The sequence below is a fragment of the Hypanus sabinus genome, chromosome 21 (genome assembly GCF_030144855.1).
Source record: "Hypanus sabinus isolate sHypSab1 chromosome 21, sHypSab1.hap1, whole genome shotgun sequence".
NCBI classification, from domain to species: Eukaryota; Metazoa; Chordata; class Chondrichthyes; order Myliobatiformes; family Dasyatidae; genus Hypanus; species Hypanus sabinus.
Window position 1 is genome coordinate 37,948,985 of NC_082726.1, and position 21,480 is coordinate 37,970,464.

Genomic DNA, 21,480 nt, shown 5'->3' on the forward strand with positions numbered 1-21,480 from the left:
GAAATGGGGGAGTAGGCTCGATGGGACATATGGCCTAATTCTGCTCCTATATCTTATGATTTTAATACAGGACCTTGGAGAGGATGCATTATGTACCATTCCAAATACAATTTGTGTTCCCCTTGCCATACAGGGAGTGCAGCAAAGGCTCACTAGACTCGTTTCCAGGATACCAGGTTTGTCTTAGGAATGAATAGGTGGGCCGAAATTCTCTAATTTAGAAAAAAGGTCAGATTTAAACGTTCATTTTCTGAGATAAATAAAAGGGCCGCCCAGAGCAGAAAGGATGTTTGCCCTGAATTAGTCTAGAAACAAGGATAATAATATCTCAAAATACAAGATATTTCCTTTTCCAGTTTCTGATGTGGACAATATTGATAACCTGGAATTGGCAGTGATTTGTCTGCAGATTTTTTAACTGGCTTATATAATTTTATTGAAGGAATTATTGATTTACACTGTTGAATTCCAAAGAAACAAAGGGCATGCAACACGAAGAACTGCTAGTTAATTTAAAGTGACCATTTCAAACAACTTTGATAACATGTGAGAAGACTGATATTATTACAGGCTGCTGTACAGTGTATGAGAAATAAGACTCACTGATGTCTAATATTTTAATTTTTAAACAATGAACTACAAACTGGTCTTCAAAAACACAAGCACGAGGAAATCTGCAGATGCTGGAAATTCAAGAAGGGTCTCGGCCCGAAACGCCGACAGTGCTTCTTCCTACAGATGCTGCCCGGCCTGCTGCGTTCCACCAGCATTTTGTGTGCATTGCTTGAACAAACTGGACTTGGGGGTTTATTATCCTGAGAGTAGCTTCCACTTAAAAATTCAGTGCGCACATTTTGTCACTGGGCAAAAAATTGCACAGCACCGGATTTTTGTGCACACTGATCATTACAAATTAAAGGGTATATTGTTCCCAGGCTTCTTGGTATTTTTGAGAATCAAAATTAGATCTAATATCACCAGCCTAGGTCATGAAATTTGTTGTTATGCAGTGATATTACCTTGCAGTACATAATAAAATCTGAATTACAGTAATTATCTATATTAAAAAGTTAAATTAAACAAGTAATGCAAAAAAAAAAGTGAGACTGTGTTCATGAGTTCAATGCCCATTCAGAAATCAGATGGTAGAAGGAAAGGAGCTGTTCTTGAATCATTAAGTGTGTGCCTTCAGGTTCCTGTACCTCCTTCCTGATGGTCGCAATGAGAACAAGGCATGCCCTGAGTGATGGGATGGATGATGGATGCCACCTTTTTGGGGTATCACTCCTTGAAGATGCAAACACGAGGAAATCTGCAGATGCTGGAAATTCGAGCAACACACACAAAATGCTGGTGGAACGCAGCAGGCCAGGCAGCATCAATAGGGAGAAGCACTGTCGACATTTTGGGCCAAGACCCTTTGTCAGGGCTAACTGAAAGATAGTAAGAGATTTGAAAGTAGGAGGGGGAGGGAAAAATGCAAAATGATAGGAGAAGACCGGAGGGAGAGGGGTGAAGCTGAGAGCAAGACAGGTCATTGGCAAAAGGGATACAGAGCGAGAGAAGGGAAAGGATCATGGGACGGGAGGCCTAGGGAGAAAGAAAGTGGGAGGGGAGCACCAGAGGGAGATGGAAAACAGGCAGAGTAATGGGCAGAGGGAAAAAAAGAGGAAGAAAAGAAACTAAATATATCAGGGATTGGGGTAAGAAGGGGAGGAGGGGAATTAACAGAAGTTAGAGAAGTCAATGTTCATGTCATCAGTCCTGGTTGCAGGGGAGGCCAGTGAACATGATGGAGCTGATTGCATTTACAACTTTCTGCAGCTGATTTTAATCCTGTGTAGTTCCCTCCTCCATACCAGATAGTGATGCAGGCAGTTAGAATGCTCTCCACAATCATATGTAGAAATTTGCCACTGGCTTTAGTGACATATCAACTCTCCTCAAATTCCTATGAAATACAGCCACTGCCATATCTCCCTTGTAACTGCATCAATACCCTGAGATTTTAACATCCAGGAACTTAAAATTACCCATTCTTCCCATTTCTGATCCCTCTATGTTCTCTCGTCATACCCTTTCTGAAATCCACAATCATTTGGTCTTACTGACATTGAGTGCAAGGTTGTTGCTGTGACACCACTCAACTAATTGATCTCCCTCCTGGACACCTTGTCACCATCTGAAGTTTAGAGCAGTGGGCTAAGCACATATCCTAGAGGTGTGCCAGTGTTAATTATCAGTGAGGATGAGATGTTATTTCTGTTCTGCACAGACTCTGGTCTTTTGGTGAGGGAGTCATTGATCTAATTGTGCTCCGTTATCGTTCTTGTAGACAAGAGGTGAGTCTGGCAATGGTCCAATGTTCCACACTGCTTTTCAGCCTCAGACCTTGGTTCCTCAACTCCCTCAGCCACACTTTGCCCAGAAGCTCGGGCTAATCAGCCCATTACACTTTCTCCACATCCAAGAGGCACAGCAGACAAATAAAACCCCAACACATACCAATCGTCTATAACAGAAACATGAGACATTAAGAGTAAAAAGTAAAAGGGTTTGATTCCAACACACTAAGGTCAGTGAAAGCCACAGACAGAAAGGTAACATGAAGCAGAGAACAAGACTTTAGGGTAGAATTTTTTTTTAATTTTTCTTCTGTAGCAGCAGGGATTGATTCATAGATGCACAAAAATAAATATTTCCTGACAATGTGCAATATGAGCAAGTTATAGTAGCCCTCTGAAGAAAAGCAACCTTCAAAACCATCCAATTGGGATTTTTCAAAATAGTTATCACAAAACCTTTAGTATGTTACTTGTTTCTGCATTACCATCAATTAAACACACTACTCAATGTCAAATTGTTCCAGCAGGACCATGTGCATCGTAGCAGTGACCAGGGTTCAATTGACAATGTGCACAAGCCACTTCTATAACAAATGCTCTGTTTTAAATATCAATCTACTTTGCCCTAGAAAGCATTTAAGGAATGAGAAAAGGGAGTAAATTTAAACTCACTCAGGCAAGGAAAAGATGTTTTAAATTAAAATCTTACCCACTACTTCAGTAGAGAATTAAACGAGATGGATTCCAATTAAACTGATTTTTAGGTTCAAACTGGCTTCCAACTATAAAAAGCAGGGGTGGGGGAGAAACAGTTCTACTAAATGGGACTCCGCTATACTTTTAGGATAAATGTTGCTTCCTATGTACATTCTCCTTTGGCTGGGTAAGACTGATACTGGAATTTTGGATGTTAGAAAACTAGCAGGCTCAATTGTTGAAGTTTAGCAAGGCTTGGCCCACACTGCTATCATTTCTGTACTGACTATGTCTTCTGCATTTTGCTCAACGTAACATTAACACAGAGGATTGAAGCCATTTAATAGTAAATGCATTGTAGTATTAATTACATTCTTTAATCAGTGATTTAGGACAAGGGAGGTGCACCAGAGAATACACCAAGCCAAAGTTATCTCATGATTCATTCCACACAATTCCGGTTAATATGGCCAGTAGCATTTGTAATAAAGAAAATCAAATTTAATTTGGAATATATCAACTCATAATTTAAAATTTGCTTTCTGAAAAGCATGGTTACAAGGTATGCTCTGTAAAGTTGATACTGGTTGTGGGAAGAACAAATTATTTAAAACAAAATTACATCAAAATGGATTAGTGTGGATAGAGACATTACAAAACTTTATGAAAATTTTTTAAATGAGCTTCAAGATTTTACAAATACATGTAAGCCCACCTCAGTATTGTAATTGAGAGCCTGGTGTTATTTACTGGAAATATCTAATGTTATAATTTATACAAAGCATGACTGTTGCTCAAGCTACAGTGAATTGAATAAGTATTCAGTCCCCACAACTACTTTCACATTTTACTGTCTCAATTTCTAAAATTTAAAATATACTGAAGTAGGTCTTTTGTGAGCTAACTCTACAAAATTTTGTGCATGTCAAAAATTCCAAAATCTGTCCACAATTTACTAATTAAAAACCAAAGTAATCATCCCATTTGTAATTAATGCACGAACTTTCTTCAGGTGCAATACTGTGTATTACCTTACAACTCACCCAATTGATGTAGAAATTTGGAGGATCCCCTGAATAAATACCCACCCTCTCTGTAAGGTCCAACAGTATGGTAGATTTCTACAGACCAAACTAAAAGACAAAAAAATTCAAGTCGTCAGGGAAATGATAATAGAAAATAACAGATCCAGGGAAAGATACAGAACCATTTCAAAGGCACTGAATATACCTCGGAGTTCAATGCAGTCTTTTGTGAAAAAATTGAAACAATATGAAACCACATATGCGCACCCCCCCCCCCCAAAACTTAGTCGCAGAGAAGAATGACTGGATGCCAACAGGCACTCTGGGTGAGCTGCAGAAGTCCGTGGCTGCAAGTGCAGATGAAGTTAATAGCTCCGTAATTTCTAAAGCCTTGCACAAAAAGAGTATTTATGGAAGAGTGAGAAGAAATAAGCCCTGGCTTTGAGAAAAAAACATCCTTACCCATAAAGACTGCCAACTGTCACTTAGAAGATACTCTCAAGATGTGGAAAAAGGTCTTGCAGCCCAATGAGAACAAGTGGAACTTTCTGGCCTCAACACTAACCGGTACATGAGGCATAAATCTAACACTGTGTATCATCCCTAGGGTAGAGTACGGTGGGGGTAGCATCAGGTCATGGGGACTGAAAATCTGGTCAGGATTGATGGGAAAATGAATGCTGCTAAATACAAAAGAGACCATGGACACAAACTTGCTTGCATCTTCCAGAAAGCTTAAACTGGGGAGGAAGTTCATCTTTCAGCAGGACAACGACCCAAAGCACACAGCCAGAGGAAGCATGGAGTGACTTCAAATGTAGAAAATTTGTGTCCTTGAGTGGTCTAGTAAGAGTCCCGATCTTAACCCGATCAAACATCTCCAGCAAGACCTCAAGATTGCCGACCACCACCGCCCCCAAATTAACCTGGCACAACTTGAGCTATTTTTCCAAGGAAGTGTGGGAAAATCTTGCTCCATTATGTTGTGCAAAGCTACTAGAGGCTTTGTTGTCTGTAGTAGCTACGAGAGATGGTTCAACTAAAAAACTGAACAAAGGGGATAAATACTTTGGAACTGCTGGCATTTCAGTTTTTGAATTTTTAATTTTTCAAGCTTTTCAGTTTTACTGTTCTTTCAGCTCTACTCTGGGGGGAAAAAGCAGCATGCAATTCATGAATAAAAATTCTCAGTTAAATTGATCAAAATCCCTGGTTGTAATATTTATGTGAATGAAGAGTTGGGGGCTGAATGCCTTTACAAAACACTGTATATAGAAAGCATGGCAACTAAAACATGTGATAGTCAAAACATTTGTGGTCCATTCTCCAAGAACAGGGAAGCTTCAGTCTTCTCCACCACAGATCTTCAACAGAGAATCTCTATAATCTCCACTTGTATCTCCCTGTGGAAGCAATAATAGATTTTAGCAATTTCACTTTGTTTTTCTCCTCCATTACTTCTTCATATAAATATGGTGCACACAATGGATGACTTCATATCCGTGCTTTTGTTCGTCTTCACAGTCACTAGTGACACTGAAATTCAATGCCACATTTTCTATCTGCACATTTCCAGCAGTCAGCTCTTTAAAGTGTGCACAAATGTACTGTTAAATAAGCTCTGAACAGAAGCTGGCAGTCATGCACAAATATGAAATAGGAAAGATTTTAAACTTTTGCTGGTACTAATGACAGAATACAGGCAGATATCAAGATACCTCAGTAAAATCAATTAATGCAACTAACCTTAAAATCCCAGGCCAAAGTTGGAATACAAAATAAAAATTGCCCAAAAGTTTTTTCTACCATCAGGACTTATACTTTATGTTAAAAAAAACTGAAATCTGCACCTTTGCACATGCCTTCTCTCCTGCCAATATGAACAGCGACACACATCAAAGAAATTGTCTAAGAAATCTTAACACCTAATAATGACATTGGACTATCAACATAGCTATACACATTCATCTAATTGTACTGCCTTTAGGATTTAAGAAGGTTCAAAGTAAATTATCAAAGTACATACGTCCCCATATACTTTCACTACCCTGAGATGAACTTTCTTACAGGCATTCACAGTAGAACAAAAATCCAACAGATAATGGGGAAAAACTACTCAAAGATAGAAGCTAATTAAAAATGAGCTATCCACAGATTTTAAGCTATTGTCCTAAACAAGTTACACTAAATCAATGCATATATTCAAGAATATTTGATTTCAAATACAAGACTACCGAAGGGCAGATCCATCCAAATTTGATCAGACAGTAAATGTTTTATTAAATAAATTGTCTGCTCTCAAAAAGAAATTGTCAACGTACCATAATTGCTAAGTGGACAACCTCATCATACTTGGCTTTGTAAGCATCCTTGATGTCCGCAAGATCAATTTCAGAGCGAGACACTATAACTCTCATCAAAGTACTGTCATCTGTGCCAGCACCCTAGTAAGAAATAAAGAAAGCACATCCTCCAAGGTTAATATTCTGAATTATTCACTTAATCCAATCACTAGTCTTCATTCAGCAAGAATGAAGTATAGAGCAATGAGTATAAACTAGGACACATCACCCACATCCCTCCAAAGCAGCAGCTGGAATATATTTTAAAAAAAAGACAGGCAAAGGCAGTGAAGACAGTGGCAATTCTGTGCACGAGATCAGAAAGAGTGTCATCGCATCAGAATCAACAACTGAACTCCTTGTAGGTTCAAGGTATCTGCTCCAAGCCCCTTTTAAACAGAATGGGCATATATCTGCTCCCAACCAGGGCCCTTTTCTAGTCAGAAAAACTATCTACCAAATGCTCTCCCACCTGTATAGTATCTGACCAGTACAAGCTCAACGAGGATTGCCTGTATTGTTTGACAACTGGTAATTAAGATCCAAGCTTCCACATTTATGCACTGCTGTCAAATGACTGGGATTTCTGGCACTGTTCTGACCATAACCTTAAAACTAATACCAAAGGTGACTTCAGTTAATTTTTTTGAAGACTGCTCAAGTGATAAAGCACAATAAGGAAATCAGAGGAAGGAATTTACAAGCGGAAGTACATTGTATATTGTACATTTGGAACTGTAATTTATCACTTTTGAGTTTAAGCAGAAGGGAAATTGGAGTATCAGAATTGAGAGTCATGAGTGCTGAAGGTTGGCAAGGAACAAATATTAAACCAACAGCCAATATAGTTCAAGAGCTGGTGAAAGATGAAAGTTGGGATATTTTACACTGTGGGACTTCAGCGACCAAGTGTGCTGAAATTTGGTGATGTTGCACCAATTGATCAGGCGCAGACCCCAAATTTCTAGAGTATGTTGAATTTGCTTAAGCAACTAGGGTGAGCATGTGAGAAAGCCAAGCGTGAAAGTTGCAACACGAAAGAGAGTCAAGAGGATCCCCAAACAGGAAGGCAAGCTCTAGAGCAGGGTGCAACTCAGCAAAGGGATGGGTAGACCAAATATACCATACCTTCATAGCATTGTAAAGTTTCTCTGCAAAATAGGCTGGTGTGTTCTTCACGCATTTGACTGAGGAAAGAGTCATTTATGAAATAAAACCTCTTTTGGAAAGTGACAGTAATACAAATTAATATATCAAAACATTGGTATTGTTGCAGATTCTGTGGAATAAAGGTAGAAAACACTACAAAGGAATGAAATTACACCCATGTATTCCTAGCCTCAGCCAAGGTATCATGCAATCAATTTGTTACCGCTGCTGTGGGAATTGGGTGCAGTGGAGAAACTGCTTTTGACTGGTGGACAAGGGTTCTGCAAATAGCAGTGAAGTATCAAGCCTAGTCAAACTCCAATGTAGCGATGGCCCTATGAAACGAGTTCCCAATGCTCAATCAACTCTTGACCCATATTTACACAGGATAGTGGAAGCAATCACGTGCTCTGGACAAATGCTATCATGGCCAGCCTCACTGGGCTGCCATTGCAGAATGTACTGAGCAATGCCAGTTGTCCTAGTTTTTCAATATCCACGGACTTGCCAACCTTCATTTCAGTTCAGGTCGATTTATACATTTTCTTTCGTCTTAAAAATGTATTAAACAGATATGACTCTAAAACACCGTATAGCACATCCTGCAGTTTCCACAAACAGAGCTGGTGCGGTTTAAGCATTAACTGGCATAATGATCAGGAGTTATAAAATCCTCTATAATGACAAGCACTGATGTTTTGGAAGGTGGGGAAGCGAATTCCCCGGTCAGAATAATGTCACATGGACTCCTACATTGTAACAGTGTGCCTTTCCAAATGAGTAATGCCATCAACCTAATCATGAAAAGCCCATATTGCAAAAAGTCTGACTTAGTACTCCTAGAATTGCTTACCAATTTCAGAAAACTTTTAACCAAGTATTTCCTGAGCAGGAATTGTCAAACTATTGCCAAGATATTCCTCATTGTGCTTGCAAAAGGAAAATCACTGGCTGTTTGTGGTTGTTTGGGGGGGGGGGTGGTAAATGGAGGGACTGAAAGAGGTAGAATCAAGCTCTTTAAATGGGAGAGCTTTAGTAGTCAAAGAGCAATGATGAATACCTTGCTCAAGTCAGGATTCCAGTGCCTGGCTTGTGATCTACTCAGGAAGGTTCCCCCAAGTCTCAGAAGCAGATATTACAAAAGCACACTTGCAGCAATATCATGGAAAATACAGACAGCACAGCATGATTTGAGATTTTACTCTTCCCGGCAACTGTGTAGTTCACAACTGCCTTGACCGTCTAATTTCCAGGAAAATAGAAATAATAAGCTATTTTTTAAAATTACCTTCACCAATATCTTAATCATGAGCATGCCACCAGTAATTATCAATTGCACTTTCCTCAACAAATACTACTCAGTCACCTTTTTGACAATGAGTAGATTCCATGGATTCCTAGAACTAATTGCTGATGATAAGACACTGGTAAAATGACAGCCCTGTTGCAGATCACTAGATTCTCATGGGAGCTCTCTTGGTCAGTTGTGGAAAAGCACAGAACTGTGCAAAAGTCTTAGGCACATACATATAGCTAGGGTGGCTCAAACTTTCCCATAGTACAGTCGTAATTTTATGTATTGCCTTGTACTGCAACCCCTACAAAATACAAAATTCATGACGAGTGATTATAAAAGTGATTCTAATATCAGCCTCTAGTGTAGAAAGAGTGGGAAGGGGGAGGGGAAATCATGGTTGAGGAAAGGGGAAGCACTAGAGGGACATTCTGTAATGATTACTAAACCAATTATTTGGAATCAAATGACTTTGCCTGGTGTCTCAGGGGCTGGGTGGGTTTGCACCAACACTCCTGGCGCTACTTCTCTGACAGCTGTCCCACACCCCTCCCGTGGTGTTTCACCCTTGCCATTCCCAACATTTTTTGCTTCCGTCTGATTTACAAACTTGCTCATCACTCCACATTGACAAATACAATACTAATGCCTTAGGCACCCTAGCTATATATGTGCCCAAGACCTTTGCATGGAATTGTAGGTTAACTTGACAACAATTACTTCATTGCTAATGGCAGTTCTTAGACCAAAACTAAACTGGTAGACTGTTCACCTTCCTTTTCTCCCTCACTACACCCTTCAAGAAACATTAGCAGCCTTACCAATGGCCAACATAACACACTGGAGACTTCCTGAACATTCGCTTGCAATGCTGTCTTCAAGATCAATGTCATTTATCTTCTGGTACTCATCGAACACTGTATGGAAGGAATGACATAAAAGGACAAAGTGTTTGAGTGTGGGCCACGTTTCACCACAACTGGAGGAAATTGTGCAACATTTGAAGAATGCTGATCATTTTAACTGTCAGTTGTAAATTTCATCAAAATCAATTAAAGGTATTTTGTGATATGTTACTCAGATTGCAACTACATTCACTAATAGTGTGTCAACTGACAGGATGACAACCAGCTGTCCTGCACTCGGAAATATCAAATTTGCAAGAGGGAACTGACTCAATTTTTGCAAGAAACACTGGTTACTGTTACCTGCCAACAAATGAGGGACACTTCTGGAGCAGAGAATGGCAATGAATCGTTCTTCATCTGTACCCCAGGCATTTTCACCAGCTTCATAAAGAGCCTTAAAAAGAACAGTTTCATTTCAAGTAACAAATCACTCAGCAAGTTCATTAATGCTTTTACATGAGTGAGAAGCTGCTCAAAACACTTGTATTTTAGTGACTTCAACAATTTTTACAAGGGACATATTCCAGTGCAGAGCATTCCTCTCATTTTTTGGTCAAGTCAACTGAAAGGATTAAAATGTCACCAGTGTGACTTTGAGAAAACTATTTCAAAATTTATGAATATACATGAAAAATATTAATAATAGGCATCCATTAGTCCATGGATTTGCATCTTGGAAAGTTTCCAGGGCGCAGGCCTGGGCAGGGTTGTATGGGAGACGGCAGTTTGCCCATGCTGCAAGACTCCCCTCTCCAAACCACCAATGTTGTCCAAGGGAAGGGCAAGGGCCGATACAGCTCTGCAACAACACTGGTGTCAAGCTACGTGTGGTTGTGCCTTATTCAAGGACACAACAAGCTGCCTTAGCTGAGGCTCGAACTAGCGATCTTCAGATCACTAGACCAACGCCATAACCACTTATTAGGGTAGGGTACAAATACTACACTTTAAAATCTGTGTCAGGTTCTCTCAACATTTGAAAAGAAATGTTCTGCTCTCAGTAGCTACAAAGATAAAAGTAAACTTATCACCCTGAGATTCATTTTCTTGAAGGCATTCACAGTAAATACAAAGAAACATTGTAGAGTCATGAAAAACTGCTCATAATAAAGACTGACAAACAACAAATGTACAAAAATCCAAACAGTGGAAATACAAAAATAAACAATAATAAATGCTGAGAAGATGAGTTGTAGAGTCTTTGAAAGTGAGTCCATAGGTTGTGGAATCAGTTCCATGATGGGGTGACTGAAGTTGAGAGGTTATCCCCCTGGTTCAAGAACTTGATGGCTGGGGGGTAATAGCTGTTCCAGCACCTGGCAGCCCGACCCGAGACTCTCGTGCCTTCTTCCTGATGGCAGCAGCAAGAAGGGAGCGTAGCCTGGATGGTGAAGGTGCTCAATTATGGATGCTGTTTTCCTGCAACAGCACTCCTTGTAGGTGTGCTCAATGGTGGGGAGGGTTTTATCCGTGATGGACTAGGCCATATCCACTACTTTTTGTAAGATTTCCCCTTCAAGGGTATTTGTGTTTCCCTATCAGGCAGTGATGTAAACAGTTAGTATATTCTCCGTGCATCTATACAAATCTATCACAGTTTTAGATGTCATGCCAAAACTTTGCAAGCTTTTAAGAAAATCGAGGCACTGGTATGCCTTCCTTGTAATGGCACTTACGTACAGGACAGACTCTCTGAATAACAGCAGTCGCTGAACCTCTCCATCTCTGACCTCCAATCTCATAATGAGGACTGGTTCCTGGACCTCCAGTTCTTCCCTCCTGTAGTCAACAATCAGCTCTCATTTTAGCTGACACTGAGTGAAACTTTGGTGTTGTGGCAGCACTGAACCAGATTTTTAGTCTCCCTCCTGTATTCTGATTTATCACCACCTTTGATTTGGGCAACAACAGTGGTGTCGTCAGCCATCTTAAATATGGCATTATGACCTCACAGTCATAAATGTAAAGTAGGCTGAGCAGGGGCTAAGCACACAGCTTTGTGATGCACTTGCACTGATGATTGTGGAGGAGAGGTTGTTGTCAATCTGAACTGACTGCGGTCTGCAAGGGTAGGACTAGATGATCCAGTTCCACAGGTGCAGAGGGATGGCAGTGTTGAATGCAGATGTAGCCAATGAAGAGCATCCTGATGTGTGCATCTTCACCATCCAGATGTTCCAGGGCTGAGTGAGGAACCAATGAAATGGCATCCGTTTGACCTGTTGTGACGGTCGGCAAATTGCAGCAGATCCGAGTCACTCCTCAGGCAGGAGCTGATGCTTTATCACCAATCTCTCCAGACACTTCACAGTGGACTAAAGTGATAATGGATAATAGTGTAGTTTGAAAGTGACTTACTGTCCTGTATGAAAGTTACTAATTGTCCTATATGCTAGGAGTCTGGGGTCAAAGGGATATACCATGCAAGTCCACAAATGAGGTTCTTTTGAAAAAATACAGAGACATACAAAAAAATGCGCTTATTTGGGGCATTGTCAAACCAGGGGGCATCTAGAAATATGGCCTGCAGGTTTAGAGTTTGGATGATTAATTATTACCATCCAAACTGTTCACTTGCAGTCTGGATGGGGAGACCAGCTCTGGAAGCTTTTCCATTGAAGGAAGTTCAGGTTCAGATCATTAACCTCTTGACATCAAGGCTGCAGCTCACCAAATCCAAAGTCAAAGGGCAGCAAGGAGGAAAGAAAACAGTTCAATGGTTGAAGTCTCGGTCCAAAGGATTATGGATATCAAGTCCTTACAAGGGCATCAATGGGGGCATCCCACCAAGAACCAGTCCAACAAACACCTTCCACTCCATCAATAACCTTCTATCAGAATGTCAGTACTGGTAACCTTCTCTGATGATAGTGTGTGATATCCAATTCTACTGATAGCAAGCAAAGGAACCCATGCATGCATGGAACAAGATAATCTACCCGTGCTTGAATGCTGGCAAGTGGCCAGAACTTTGTGCCAGAAGAGTCAGGCAATGACTTTTCACCACTCTTCCTGACATGCAATGATAATTACCGCGACCAAGACCCCACCATCCATAACTACTGGACCAGCTACAAACACAGTGGCTACAAGAGCAGGTCGAAGGTTAGGTGTTCCACATCACATTACCTTGGTTCCTAATAACAAGCGTTTCTTTGGATTACAAAGCACAAGACAACAGTGTGACAAAACACCCTCGTCTTAGCAGCTGCACAGCCAACAGCACGTGCAGCTTGAAACTATCTAGGACAAAGCAGCCCGTTTAGCTGGCACACCATCAACCACCTTACCCATTTATTGTCCACACCACTGCTACATAGTGAATAAAGTACATGGATCTACAAAATGTGTTGCAGTTGCTCAACTGAGATCGTCTGATAGTACCCGCCAAACAAATGACTTCTTCAAGCAAACAGCATGAGCCAAATGGGCATGACACCACCTGCAAGTTTTTCCCTCAGGTCAAGCAAGATCAACAAATCCTCACATCTCATGAGAACTGCCCTTTTCAATACACCACATAGTGCTGGCATTGCCAGCAATGCCCACAGCTCAAAATAATTAAACATAAATCTAGCAGATTTGAGCAAGTAGAAAGAAGTCAATTTTAATGAAGATTATTTCCTTAATTCTACAAAATCATTGAGTAGCTTGAAGCGTCACCAAGAAATCCTGTCAAACAAAAAAAAACTAACTGGCATTTTGAAGCAATGTCCCTTTTCAGGCGTTTGCAGCGCACACATCTTTTGCTGCTAGCGCACAAAGAATCTGCATAATAAGGATGGACTTTAGGACCCGAGGGAGCCGGGAGCTCAGGAACTGCTGCCCACAGCCGCTACTGAATCCACAGTATTCCTGTTCCATTGACAGGTGCCATTAACACATTAAAATTAATAATCGATCATTCTTAAATCATGTTCGTTTTACTCTCCACAAATTTATATTTACGCCGACCTACTCTTGACTCAGCAGCAGCCATGGGCTGAGCTTCCTGGCTCCTAAAGACCATCACGACACAAATTCTTTGTGCAATTCCTTTGTGCACTAGTAGCAAAAGTTGTGTGCATGCGCACACTTAGAGGGAACATTGTTTTGAAGTATCATTGTCTAAATGATCACAATTTAACAAATACTCATGTCTCATGCACATCACCCACATAAAAAAAAGTTACTGCTGTGACCCTTCAAGGACCATAACTTCTCTATGTTTCTACCCATACCTACTGGGATTAAGCAAAAGATCTTGTGTTATATTTTTAAGGACAGATGATTGGAAGCAAGTTGGATTGCATTAATCATCACTCCTCACCTTTGCATCCTCTTCTGCTTGAGAAGGATCGGCTTCAGCAACACTTCTGTTACCCTGAATTAAAAACAAGCATACGTTTAATCCTCTTGCTTTGCTTAGTTAAAATAGCTCAACACTAATGGCAACTAGAGAACTAAAGGGCATAAAATCAATTTAGCCCATGGCCCATTGATTTTAGGATTTCTGGGCAAACAGACCAAGATACACAAGCAAGTAACTTTCTCTTGGAGTCCAGTGTAACACTTGCAAAAGCTGCCATCCCAAAGGCAAGACTGATGCTTCACGATAAAGATCTCTCTAAATTGTATGTGATCTTTAGTGATGAAAGACTTGCACGTCTTCACGATGCAAAACAAGAATGTTGTTTGATAACTTTCCACGCTTGCTGACTAAAAGGATATGGTGATCGCAGTGGAAGGGGAAATCAGGATGCAGGTCATGCCAAGTCTTAGGCTGTTTCTTCTCCACCTGAATGAATGACTCAAATGATAGCAAATATTCCAAACTGGACCTCAAACCCACCAGCAAGTGTTTGGGGGGGGTGGTACAGGGGTTAGTGGGAGAGGAGGACAATATAGCTCAGACAGATATTACCAAGCAACACACACAAGATGCTAGTGGAACTCAACAGAGCAAGCAGCATCTATGTAAACAAGTAAACAGTCGATGTTTCAAGCTGAGACCCTTCATCAGATTGACTGTTTACTCTTATCCATTGATACTGTCTGACCTGCTGAGCTCCTCCAGCATTTTGTGTGTGTTACTTTGGATTTCCAGCACCTGCAGATTTTCTTGTTTGCGATATTACCTGACACCTACTTCTGCAAATAAAAATACTAACTCTGCACAGATGATTCTAAAGGGAGATAACCCAATGAGCACTTACAAATTATTTTCTTTTAAAAACCCAGACTGATCCAAGTCTATCTCCTGTGGTGAATAATTTCTTTTTGCAGCGAGGGCCAGACTCTCAACCCAAATCAATCCTGCAGCATCGTGAGCAATGTTTAATTTAGGTGGTAGATCCATGTAGTTGGATCCATGTTCTTGCTCCTCCATTCACTGAGCCCTACCCCAGCCCACTTCATCAGACCCTTGCTCCATCAGTACAGAACTGGAATGTGAACCTGCATTTAAACTTGGGCTCAGGACAAAAAACCAAACAGATAGGCTTACAGGTCCAAGACCAGCGAGTGATAAATACAAATCTGACCGAATCATGCCCCTCAGAGATGGTTATGCACCACAACGGTAGTGCACCATTCTAGCACAAATACAGAGCCCCTGACTTAGACTTAACAGGACAAGCATAAACAGGAGAATACAGATGCTGGGATCTCAGCTTTCTATAGAAGGAAAGCAGAGGGCTTAAAGCAACCATCTTTCGACTGTGACAAACAAATATGAAAAAAAATTAAAGTTTTACTCACTTCAAAAAAAAATTCCAGCTTAAGAATATACAACTCAATTGAAATTATACTTTGGAAATGCCTGGAGGGTTTGAAGTTCAAGATGCTCAAAAGGCACCTCCTAGAAAAACATTCATTGAATGCTAAATAGATATTCTGAAGATGCTCTATATACCCAGGTCAATAACTCCTCCACAGATGTTTATACTTCACATCAAAGGCTCTTTGTTGGGAACCTTTGTCATGGACCTGAACAAGTTAACCATTTCTTTACAGATGCTGCCTGACCTGATGAACATTTACAACGCTTAAGAAAAAGAATGGATATTTGAGATGAAGGCCAGAATTGACAACTCAACTGAATTAGATACATTTTCTTAAAGTAATTAAAAATTAATGCTGCTAACTGCAGTAAATACAGCAACTTTTCAAAAACAGTGGAAATATCATTCAGAGATTCAACCCAAATTAAAACTAAAAATTTGTACCTGAACTAGGGAAACCAGAACTCGTTGAAAGTAGCTTGATGTGTCTGAGGCGAGATCCTCCTCCAAATCAGATTCAAAGTCTAGAAAGAAATATTTATGAGAATTCTCAACTGACAAGTAGCATCTCAAATGTGGATTTTTACGTCTGTTTATTAACCTCAGCACCCTGTTTTGTTTGATGTGTAAGGGATTTGCTGACACGGACTCTCAGCAGGTAGTTGGCTTAAATAGATGAAATTGGATTTTTCTCCAGAAAATGACGATTTACTAGAAGCAGATTCAGACTGTTAAGAAGTTAGTTGTTAAAGTTGTCAGTGGATAGAAATTCACAAGTTGGGGGAGGGAGGGAGGGATGTGGGGAAAAGCAGTCAAATCAAAATCTGCTGAAAGGCAGCTTGAACAGTGGTGGCATAGGTCATCAAAACCTGGCCTCTTTCACACTGAGGCTCTCTGATGGGATAACAGGACCCTGAAAGTTGTAGAATAAATATTTAAATGACTCAAAAGTAAATAGGAAGAGGGAAATAAAAAACAGTTAAATGGACAAGTTTTGCATTAACCCAGGAAGCATTTCTGCTTTGAATGAGGATAGAGAAGGTAGGAGTCAAAAAGCTATAAAGAGACAGCTTCAATCCGATGACCACTTTTTTGGGAAACTTGCAACCTTTATTCCAATACAACTTCAGGTTACAAAGCTTCCACAACACAATCAGCTCAAATATTCAAGAACAGGTTACTACTCAGTCACTTTGAGGGCAACAAAAACAAGGTAATTATTCTTCAGAACCTGGAATAGTTATTCGTGTCCAAAGACTTCCTGTACCTTGTCATTTTATATTATAGTTATGACACTGCTAATACGGTTCTGTGCAAGTGTCTTAGGCAACCTAGATCTTTTTTATAAATTTTCTTTTAGGAGCTTAGATGTCAGTAGAAAAGAGCAAATTTTAGATTTACTTACATTTTCCAAAAAAATTAGCCTTAAGAGAATTTTTTAAATCCCTAAATAAAGTAGCATTAAGTAATGGACCACTTTTCAAATAAAAGTTTCATGACTTTTATAGCCCAGTGCACGATTAAACAAAGATAACAGGATGCTAATGATCTATGACATAATGAGTTGAATAAACTAATTAACTGAAACAGAAATGAGTGTAGAAGGAATCAGACTTGGCAAAGAACAACCAAACTGAAAGGTGAGGGTGTGGCAGATATGACCATTTAACCTTCAAATCAGTATTCTTACACCATAGCAACAAGACACAAGGTGGTCATCCTGCATCAGCAAGGTCTCACCCAAGCAGAAATTTAATGGCAGACAAGAGTTTCAAGATCTGTTATCCAAGCTCTTCTAAAGAAGCACAAAGACACAGGCAAGGTTGAGGATCAGAAATGCAGTGGTTAGCCAAGGAAATGAGAACTGATATCCCTTCAAAATCGAAAGTTGTCCAGCACTGCTGTCTGCTCTGAACTCACAGCAACCACTGGAATCCAAGTACACCCCTCTACAATGTAAGGAAGTCTTGTCAAAAGTGGCTGTCATGGAAGAGTCCTACCAAAAAGCTGTACCTCCAAAGCTAAGAATCACCTACGCACAAAAAATAACACAAGAACTGGGGCACAGAACCAATGGCAACAACTGCTCTGGACTGACTACATTTGAAATTTTTGGCTCAAACAGGAGGCAGTTTGTCTGTAGAAGAGCTGGACAGTGCCACATGGTTGAGTGTGTGCAATCAAAATTGAAGTATGATGGAAGTTCTCTGCAGGTTTGGGACTGCACTTTTGGCAAATGGAGTTGGTGATGTGGTCAGAATTAATGGAATCCTCAAGGCTGAGGAGCAACAGCAGTTTCTCATTCATCATGCATTTCCATCTGGGAGGCATCTGATTGGTCCCAACCCCAAACACACGGCTAAGGTCAGAAAGAACTATCTTGAGCAAAAAGATCAAGGAGTTCTGCAACAGATGGTATGGCCTCCTCAGAGCCCTGATCTCAAAGTCATTGAGACTGTCTCGGATTACCTGGAGAGACAGAAGCAAGCAAGGGAGCTAAACTCTACAGAAGAATGTGCCAAGTTCTCTAAGATGCCTGGATCAACCCACAGCTGTGCACAACAGTGTACCCAGGAGAACTGATGCAGTTTTAAAGGCAAGGGTGATCACACCAAATATTAATTTTAGGTCCCCCCCCCCAGTTTACTGTTCTTTATAGTAAATGTTTTGACATATAGAAACTTTTCATTATTTTTGAAAACATCTTCGCTTGACAGATTTTTTTTTTAAAACACATGTGTCTAAGACTTGCAAACCACAAAATAGCACTGGCAACCTATCAGATCAAGAGCAAAGAACATAAGTGTCTGAAATTCCATTTAACCTGACCAGTTATCCAGTGTTCAGATATGCATTAGAGGCCGGAGTCCTAGGAGACTTTTCTTACAAAGAGAACAAGTTGCTTAGACTAGAATATCAAAAAGCCTTTTGACCATGATTAACCAGCTCACAGCAGATGCAGGAATCAAACCTAGGATCTTGTTAACACATACAAACAAGCTGGAGGAACTCAGCAGGTCGGGCAGCATCCATTGAAAGGAGCAGTCAATGTTTCGGGCCGAGACCCTTCGACAGGACTGAAGAGGGAGGGGGCAGGGGCCCTATAAAGAAGTGGGGGGAGGGTGGAAGGTGCCAGGTGAAAAACCAATCAGAGGAAAAATCAAGGGGTGGGGGAGGGGAAGCAGGGAGGGGAATGGCCAGAGCGGTGAAGAAGGAATGAAGGGGAAAGCACTACCGGTAGTAGAAGGCGGCAGAATCATGAGAGAGGTGATAGGCAGCTAGAAGAGGAGGCAGAGTGAAAGTGAGATGGGGGAAGGGAGAGGGAGGGAATTACCGGAAGTTGGAGAATTCAATGTTCATACCAAAGTATGACAAAGGGTCTTGGCCCAAAACGTTGACTGCTCCTTTCAACGGATGCTGCCCGACCTTCTGAGTTCATCCAGCTTGTTTGTACATCTTGATTTGACCACGGCAGCTGTAGTGTACTTTGTGTTTACTAGGATCTGGTTTATATTTCCTAAAATGCTAGCATTCATTCCAAATACAAGAAAACATGCATCTCAGTATAACTTCAGACATCTAATCACTTCTCCTATACTCACATCTTCCCTGAACTGAAAAGTGCCAGAAGAAATATTTTCATGATTGACTAGACTTCATTAACAGATTCCTGTTATTAAATACTAGCATACCTTCTTTATAAGCTGCCACAATCCGGTGGATCTGTTCATTATTACGCGATGCTAAGATTTCAATCAGAACATCCTCAGATGTCCCAGCACCCTGTTGAGGAAAGCAAAAAAAAAAATCAAATAAACAAATTATACCCTCATCTCAAGCCAAAGTATAGCAATCATGTATTTGCCCAACATAAATGTGCATTCTTTACACTGGAAAGACAAATAAAAAGTGTCCCCACATAAACATTTTCCAAATTCTAAGCGTTATTACATAACTGAGATTGGATTTCAGACCAGGTGTTAAGGGCATAAACCTCACTGCAATGCTGCTCGATATCAGTTATCTGTAGTTGCTATCTGCTTAACAGAGAAGGCCTCAACTCTTGATTCACCTGATGTTTAAAAAATCCATTTATTGCCAATAATCTGCTCTCTTACATTGTGGGGGTGGAAAATGGGTCAACCTTTTGACAGGATCTCCTCAATTAATCCCAATCTGAAAGGAAGGGGTACAAAGAATGCTGATCAGGACTTTGCCTGGGAAGAAACTATCCAAAACTAAGGGGACTAGGTAGGCAGGATTGAAAAACTTTTTCCTCATGACAGGTAAAGGTTGGGAGGGAAGTAAGGACTTTCACCCCACTCTGAAACACAATAAATCTGCAATCTGGAACACACTGCCTGAGGTAGTCAAGATAGATCACATTTTAGCATCTAGACAAGCACTTGGATCACTAACATCTGGAAGATTATGAGCCAAGGGCTGCTGAATGGGAGCAGTGCAAATGGTACAGTGGGTTAATAGGCAAGCTTCTGTTCCATGTGACATATCATAACCATTGGCACTTCATATTTCCTCACCCAGCTTTCAAAATATTATGTTAAAGCAGAAACCTCTCTTCAATGACTCATCCTTTGCTTCAAGACTGTGCTTCACAGTCCGAGACTGAACCTAAAGAAAACATACTCCCTATATATCTAGTCCATCAAGTCCTTCACCTATATTGCATCCACAAAACCTCTTCCAACCTAAGAGTTGAAGGTCAATGAAGCAAATGAAAGTTCAAAGTAAATTCTATTATCAAAGTATATCTCACCAAATAACTCTGAGATTAATTTTCTTGTGGGCATACTCAATAAATCTATAGCATAATAGAATCAATGAAAGACCACCCAATGAAAGACCGGTGTTTGACCAGAGTGCACAAGACAACAAACTGTACAAATATAAAAAGAAATAGTAATAAATAAATTAATAATTAGCAAGGACATGCGCTGAAGAACCTTTGAAAATGAGTCCATCGGTTGTGGGAACATTTCATTGATGGAGCAAGTGAAATTGAATGAAGTTATCCTCTTTGGTTCAAGAGCCTGAGGCAATGCTCCAAGGAGTAGTATCTGATCCTGAACACGGTGGAGAGTCCCGAGGCTCTTGTACCTTCTTCCTGATGGCAGCAGTGAGAAGGGGACATGACCTGGGTGGTGGGGGTTCCTCATGGGGCAAGCTGTTTTCCTGTGACAGTATTTCACGTTGATGTTCTCAATGGCTGGGATGGCTTTACCCATGATGAACAGGGTTGTATCCACTACTTTTTATAGGGTTTTCCGTTCAAGGGCATTGCTGTTTCCATTCCAGTCTGTTTGCAGCCAGTCAATATACTCTCCACTACACATCTAGAGAAGTTAATAGACATTTGAACCTGGAGCACTGCACCAGGAAAATTTTAAAATGGTGCCTTTGGATTGGGTTGATTGAAACCCAACAACAGCATTTGCAAGGCAGGGCTATGCATAGGAAATGTTTGCTTCTGGATACCCACAAACTTCAGATTCACCAGGGTTCCTCAATGCCACACTTGGTCAAGCACAGGCTTGATGCTGAGGGCAGAGATTCTCTCCTCACCAATTTTTAGCTTTCATTGCTATGATTGCCAGGTTAATTCTGCACCACATGCAAAACCCAAACTGTTTTTCTGAACAAGTGCACATGACAGTAAAGTCAACAACACTTTCCATCACTTGTTGATTGAGAATGGACCAATTAGAAGATTGAAAACAAGTAAAATTCGGGTTACCTTTAAGGCATCGTGCAGCTCCTTGGCATCGTAGTGATCAGGAGGGAGCATGAGAGCAACAATTAGTGACTCAAACTTTCCTGACAGCTCAGACTTCAGATCATCAACCAGGTCCTATGGAACAAACAGGACAGATTAGTGCTGTGGCATGTCAGATGGAATACCTCAGACAAAATGACATAAAAGACAGCAAGTGATTTCAGT

General features: G+C 40.6%; 1 protein-coding gene across 3 annotated transcripts in view; it reads right to left on the reverse strand.

Annotated features, from left to right (window-relative positions):
• Positions 1 to 3,366: 3,366 nt before the first annotated feature.
• LOC132378974 (annexin A5-like) overlaps positions 3,367 to 21,480 on the reverse strand; it is a 31,044-nt gene continuing 12,930 nt past the window's right edge. For all 3 annotated transcript variants that reach the window (XM_059946373.1, XM_059946374.1, XM_059946372.1), the window contains 9 exons: positions 21,277 to 21,390; positions 19,214 to 19,304; positions 15,966 to 16,045; positions 14,069 to 14,122; positions 10,060 to 10,153; positions 9,673 to 9,768; positions 7,537 to 7,595; positions 6,388 to 6,510; positions 3,367 to 5,469 (listed from right to left, as the gene is read on the reverse strand). In XM_059946373.1, the coding sequence (XP_059802356.1) occupies positions 5,410 to 5,469; positions 6,388 to 6,510; positions 7,537 to 7,595; positions 9,673 to 9,768; positions 10,060 to 10,153; positions 14,069 to 14,122; positions 15,966 to 16,045; positions 19,214 to 19,304; positions 21,277 to 21,390 (771 nt within the window). In that variant the 3' untranslated portion in view covers positions 3,367 to 5,409. The remainder of the gene's footprint in view (positions 5,470 to 6,387; positions 6,511 to 7,536; positions 7,596 to 9,672; positions 9,769 to 10,059; positions 10,154 to 14,068; positions 14,123 to 15,965; positions 16,046 to 19,213; positions 19,305 to 21,276; positions 21,391 to 21,480) is intronic.